Below are 6,057 nucleotides of genomic sequence, written 5' to 3'. Positions count from 1 at the left end.
TGTAACAGTAGCACTTGATACATTGTACCATTTAGATGACTACAATAATCCTCTATCCTGAGCCTGCAGTAGCCATGTGGTGACCAAGTCCCTCAGTACTCTGGACAACAGGATATTGAAGCCCATTGAGATGGTATTATAACATAATAATCCGTGCTTGTTACAGCTACAAACAGGAACAACTGAGGAAATGGATATGGGTGGACATTAGAAGCAGGTCTCTGGACATTTGTCATGAGGTGGAAACGAGATTGACACTTTCAAACAAAGCAATATCTTAAGGCTGTCTTGGCATTATAGAAAGTTATAGCTTGAGGTACATCCTGTTAGTAGAAGTAGCATGAATGTGACTCACCAAGTACAATGCACGTGGGATTCTTTGAAGCTTTTAAATTAAGATACAAAAAAGCATAGCATTTGCATGCTCTGATTTGTCTGTGGCCAGAGATGTTGTTGTGTCTCTAAAGGATCTCCTCTCAACCCTAAGGCTTTTTCAAAGGGTCCAGTCAGAGTGCAATTGTAAATATTAGTTTTCACAAACTCTTAATACATTTATCTACATTCTATCTGTTAATACCATGTTTTGGATATGTAAGACAATAAGAATGTTTTGTTCATCTAAATCTCAACAACTGTCACTTAAAGTTAGTCAAAAATGCACAAAATAAATATTCTTTGACAAACAGTTCAGATTCTGTTTGACAGATTTCTGATTTACAGTGTGAAATAACACTGAGAAATGAAATCACCTTGACAAAACTTGTTTAGTTTATTAGAGAGATATAAAATGTAAAACTTCTTTTTCTTCTATGAAGCTATTTATCCATGTTCATTCACACTACCAGAGACACAGCCTTCTCTTCTTCTCCCGGCACCCCATCTGACCCCCGGGGGACACCGGGGCAGTGCGGAGGATGATGGTCTCATTCCAGAAGCCGTACACCAAATAACACGTGTCTGCCCTCTTGACCGTGAACTCGTAGCACCTCTCCGGCAGTAGGTTGTTAATCTGAATGTGATTGCCGGAGCAAGTGACCATCCCAGTCTGGTTGCCTTCATCTGCGTTGGTGGGTTGGATGAGCTTGTGGTGGATCTCAAACTGCTCCCCAGGATCCTGCTGGTCTGTCCCGGCGATGTACCAGTGTAGCCGGGTGAAGCTGGCTAGAGCTTCTGATCGCAACTTGTCAAACATCACAGGCATCTTGACGTTAAGTGTCAGCCAGAGCTGGGGAACCTTGGTGTTACCCGTTTCAGAGATGAGCCGGTGCTTGGCGTGCAGCCGACCAGGCGACAGCGTGGAGTCAAAGTCCACTAGCGCCGTGGTCAGCTGCTCCACTCTCTTCCTCAAGGGGGCGTTGTCTTGGCCAAAGGTAGTGGGACCACATTGGTTGGCGATAGCTTCCAAGTCTGCCCTGCCCCGACAGATCTGCTCATATAGCTCTTCGAGGAGACTTAGCTGGATCTTAACTTGGCTGTTGGCCAACTTCTTCATACGCTGGAACTTCCAGGGATCAATTAAGTGAAGGATGGTGGAATCGGACAGAGCATTCTGCTGCTGCTGGTCAGCCATAGACAGGTCCTGGTGGACATCCATGTAATAAGAGCATTTTCTCAGGACCTCAAGGCGGGCCTTGCAGTCTCCCAGTGTGCAAGGGGTGAGCTTGGTGGAAAGCAGCTGAAGGATGTGGTAGCGCAGGTCCATGAAAGCGCTCCAGGTGTCATCTGTGGCTTTTTGGGTGTTTGGGTTGTTTCCTGTCTGGTTGTCGGCATCACCACTGTGTTGTGTCTTCATTGGATGGCACTGCTCGCTGTTATCAGTATTAAGAGTGGTCACCTTCATTCTTTTCATGTCTAGTGCAGAAAAATAAAATAGGACAAAAATGTTGTCAATTAGAATGATGTACTTCAGTTTGGGTGTGAATGCAGGCCTCTCAATCAGAACTGTATATACACAAACTACAATATACACACACAGTAGACCCTCACAACAACAACATCCAGAAACACACTTACACAGTTAAACCTATTTAATCTGTTCGGAGTCCATTTACCAAAATTAATCTAGGTGAGGGCAATTAATGCTTAGATATTATGCTAGCTAAGGGAGAAATAAATCAAATGGCCTCACAACTGCATTTGATCATGCCTCACATAACATTGACATTGCTGGAAGGAGTACCAAAGTTCATTGACATTGACTAAATGCGGTGTTGGGTAACGTTACTTTTCAAAGTAACTAATTACAGTTACTAGTTACATTCCTTGTAAAGTAACTAGTTACATTACTTAGTTTGCTGTAGAGAGTAAGGCGTTAAGTTACTATTGCGTTACATTAAGAAAAGTATTTTACTTGTAAGACAATTCACCTTGGTCACTCTTGTGCCCAAAAGGCACATTTAATGGGTTGACCTCAGCGATAGCACATTGTACAGAATATTCAGTGTCACTTGCATAGGCTATAACACGATCAAGCCTCATTATACAGCAAGACGGATCAAGGTAATAATCTACCATAATGAAAAGCAATATTTGCATGAAGTTTTTGAATCAAGAAACTCTTTAATCAATAAATAATGTAGTAAAATGTCAGGTAGAAGTCTAGTAGTTAGCTAGCTCTACAATTTACCAGTTCTAGGTTTGAATCTAGGAGCAAAACGAAGCTAAGCTATAGCTAGGTAGGCCTATATAGTGGCAAAATGGTGTTCACTTATGTACTGAACCAGATTTACTGTAATATCCTAAACCACTGAACGATACAGCGAGGCATCACACAAGCTTGAGTTCAATACATTATTTAATGTGACATATTACGTAGGCCTGTACATGCAATTGCAGACTTAAGTCTTAAATAACTATTTAGCTGGTCAGCAATAGAACAAAGGGGAACCCTTCGTTCTATTCGAAGGGGAAGTTAATATCTAATTAAGTTAATATCTAACATCAGTATCAAACAGTGGGCTTAACCAGAACGTAAGCCTATGTTCCATGATTTAGCTTGCTATTTTAGCTATTTTTTATTTATTTATTATTGCTGCAGCAGCAGGAACATTGATTTGGGAAGTGCTCGGGTACTGTACAGTAGGCTACTACTGTCAGTAGGCCAAGTGATACTAGTACTGTACTGTACAGGCCTACTGTGGGCCATTCTTTTATCACGAATAATTAGCTAGTAAGCTTCGTGAAATATCGACCTAGCCTACCCTGCATGTAGCTAAACGTTTACGTCATACCTCAAACTTCCACTGCATGCCTTTTTCCACCACGAAAAGTTTTAAAAGTAGGTAGACTATTAATAGCTGGTACAATTTTTGACAAAACGTATTTGTTTCAGATGTTGTCAGAATTACCATGGTTACAAATTGAATACCACGGTGCAGCATCACAGATAAGATCCCACGGTCGCTCGGTTGTCCTCAAAATTCCAAAGCAATTTCCTATCCAAAATTCAAATTATTAATGTTTTAAATATTACTGCTAGGTCTACTACAGAAGTGCGTAAATTAGTAACGTAAATTCAAACGTAGGCTATATTACTGTAAGTATGTGATGCCGTAGCTTTTCGCCATTGATTTTGCGTGCTAAACCAGTAAGCGGCAGTAGAGGTCTACCTCAAAATCAAGGGTAGGGTCAATGTTTGTAGAACCTAAAACCTTTTTATTTATTTTCAATAATATTCAAGCAGCAATGTCTCCATTAACGTAGGCTAATTCAAATGGTGGTAGACTGATTTACTATTGGTTATCAAAGTTTAAAAACATTTTAATAGGCTAATTTAAAAAAGGTATCCCCAGTTATACCAATTCTAAATGCCCTTGCACATTCATGACCACAAGGCAAAATGTAAATGAATCCCTAGTAAATTCAAAACAGATTTATAACCAAGGTGCAATTAACAGTATCCTACAGCCCAACATTTGCTTGCATTATAATGCTATGAAAGCAGTCTTGACTTCAGATCAGCCTCCTCAGGAAATTGAATTGTTACAATAATAACACATAGGCCTTGTAAAGAAAAAAAAACTATGGTTAGCCTACATAGCCCATTAAATTCTGAAGCACCTAAATTCAAATCAATGTCTCGTCTGATCTATAATGCATGGATTTTTAAAATCTCTCTTAGAACCCATGATGCACGTTATCTATTGGTTTGATATTTGCATTCTATTCTAATATGGCCTGTGACATTTATGCAAGGCCGTGGCCATGGAGTCAACATTGGGGGGGACGAATATAAATCATGATTACGGCCTTGCATTTATGACCATCGAACAGGTAGCCTATTTTGAACAACGTCGTCCAATAATATTGACACTATCAAAGAAGACAGAGAGTTCATAAATACGGAGCTAAGTGTTTAGATAATATTCAAAAACGAGTCTGTCCTTATGAATGATGCAAACTCCCTTGAGTTTTTTGACAGCATAAATGTTTTCGGACAACATTGTTCAAAATACCTCTAATCTTTGATGGTCTTAAATGTCATAGTCTGTATACCACTTCAAAGGTGAAGTTCTGGACTTAAAAAATACCAGCTTCTGTCTGTTTTTGTAGAGATTATCAACTCTGGGAATACATTTACATTTTTTTCAAAAGGCCGCCTTACTCATGAATGCATAACACTACTTCCGCCCAAACTAATACTGAATATGAAGCCATAATTACAAAGGCAAGATCAACTTTAACTGTCACTCATAAGTCATGAATAATACAACTTTATGTATGCAGCAAAATGTAAATAACTTCAAAAGTGCTACAGTTGCCCTGGTAAATAACATGAAAAGCATACTAGATGCCATACGATTTCTTTGCACGGCAAGTCTGTCTCGTCTCCACATTTTTATCACTAGTGCAGTGGCCGTGCCCGTGATGCAGCAGGTGATTGAGATGTTAGTTGATTTGACACAGACAAACACACACAGATTTCTGGAATTATAGATTGAAATACAGTGCCCATTGCGGTTCTCTATTGCCCATTTCGGTACTATTTTCACAGAAACACATCAGTTTGTAATCTTGAAACAGTCCTTAGGATCGTTGCAATATGTTGTTTACTGCTTACATTGACAGTAGTGTTTACACTGAATTACAAGTTTTCTCAATACCTTGGATACAATGAACAAATGTGTAAACAGTACCTCAAAACTTCATATAATTACGTAATGCAGTTGGCCACAACACTATCACAGTGTTGCTTGATCTTTTAGTGAGACTGAATTTGATTTCTCTTGTACATTTCCCTATTCCTCAAGTTAAACAGGCAGAATGTGCATTCCCTTCTACATTTCCCAATATTTTTACTCAAATAGCCTAATCCTTTATTGAATAAGCTGATCAGTTATTCAAATCAAACTATTTCAATTCAAACTTTGATAATGTTACAGAAACACACTTTTCTTTTTTTGTTTAGTCCAAAGAATTTCACCCACTTCACTGCACATCCTTCGGTCCTGAGCAATATAAAACATTTTAAAAAAGCCCTTTTTACGAGATAATCAAGCCATCCATAGACAGACACACACATATATATATACTCACAGATTTTATACTATTATGCCTCACAGGCATTATAGTATGAAGATGATTTGGTTCTCAAAGGAGGAGATTGTGGCGAGGTGTTGGCGATGTAGAGTTGCTGTCTGAATGGGAACTTGGATGATGGCGATGGCGATGTAGAGGCATTGTTATGTAAGTAAACACTCCATATATGTTTTTTTAAACTTCATTTAAACTTTAATAGATAATCTTAATAATATTATTCTAATTTGTATTACAGATTTTACATGACAGATAAATTAGTCATATAATTCTTACTCCTCCTAAGACTCATTGGAATTGCTGTATCTCAGCTGTTTGTTTGTGGTTGTCTCCATCTTTGTGGTTTCCTTCGTACATTATAGTCCCGTTCCTGCTCGAGTGGCAAGTCATTAACTAGTGGAAGGAGGGTATAGTGAACAACATGGAGGGTCCAGACCATGATGTCTGCTTGAACTCTGATACAGGTCCATGTCCCAGCCTTTCGGCATGGTGGACCTTTTCCTCCCTCTCTTGGACAGGTTT

General features: G+C 39.2%; 1 protein-coding gene across 1 annotated transcript; it reads right to left on the bottom strand.

The window, feature by feature from the left end:
* Positions 1-730: 730 nt before the first annotated feature.
* On the bottom strand, positions 731-3,550 carry LOC124471646 (fibronectin type III domain-containing protein 11-like). Its single transcript, XM_047026209.1, has 2 exons — positions 3,348-3,550; positions 731-1,851 (listed from the first exon to the last, which is right to left on the bottom strand). The coding sequence occupies exon 2, from the start codon at positions 1,847-1,849 to the stop codon at positions 839-841; it is 1,011 nt and encodes a 336-aa protein (XP_046882165.1). The 5' UTR covers positions 1,850-1,851; positions 3,348-3,550; the 3' UTR covers positions 731-838.
* Positions 3,551-6,057: the final 2,507 nt, after the last annotated feature.

The sequence above is a fragment of the Hypomesus transpacificus genome, chromosome 9 (genome assembly GCF_021917145.1).
Source record: "Hypomesus transpacificus isolate Combined female chromosome 9, fHypTra1, whole genome shotgun sequence".
Taxonomy (NCBI): domain Eukaryota; kingdom Metazoa; phylum Chordata; class Actinopteri; order Osmeriformes; family Osmeridae; genus Hypomesus; species Hypomesus transpacificus.
Note: the sequence above shows the minus strand (reverse complement) of the source record. Positions and strands in the feature narration are given on the sequence as shown.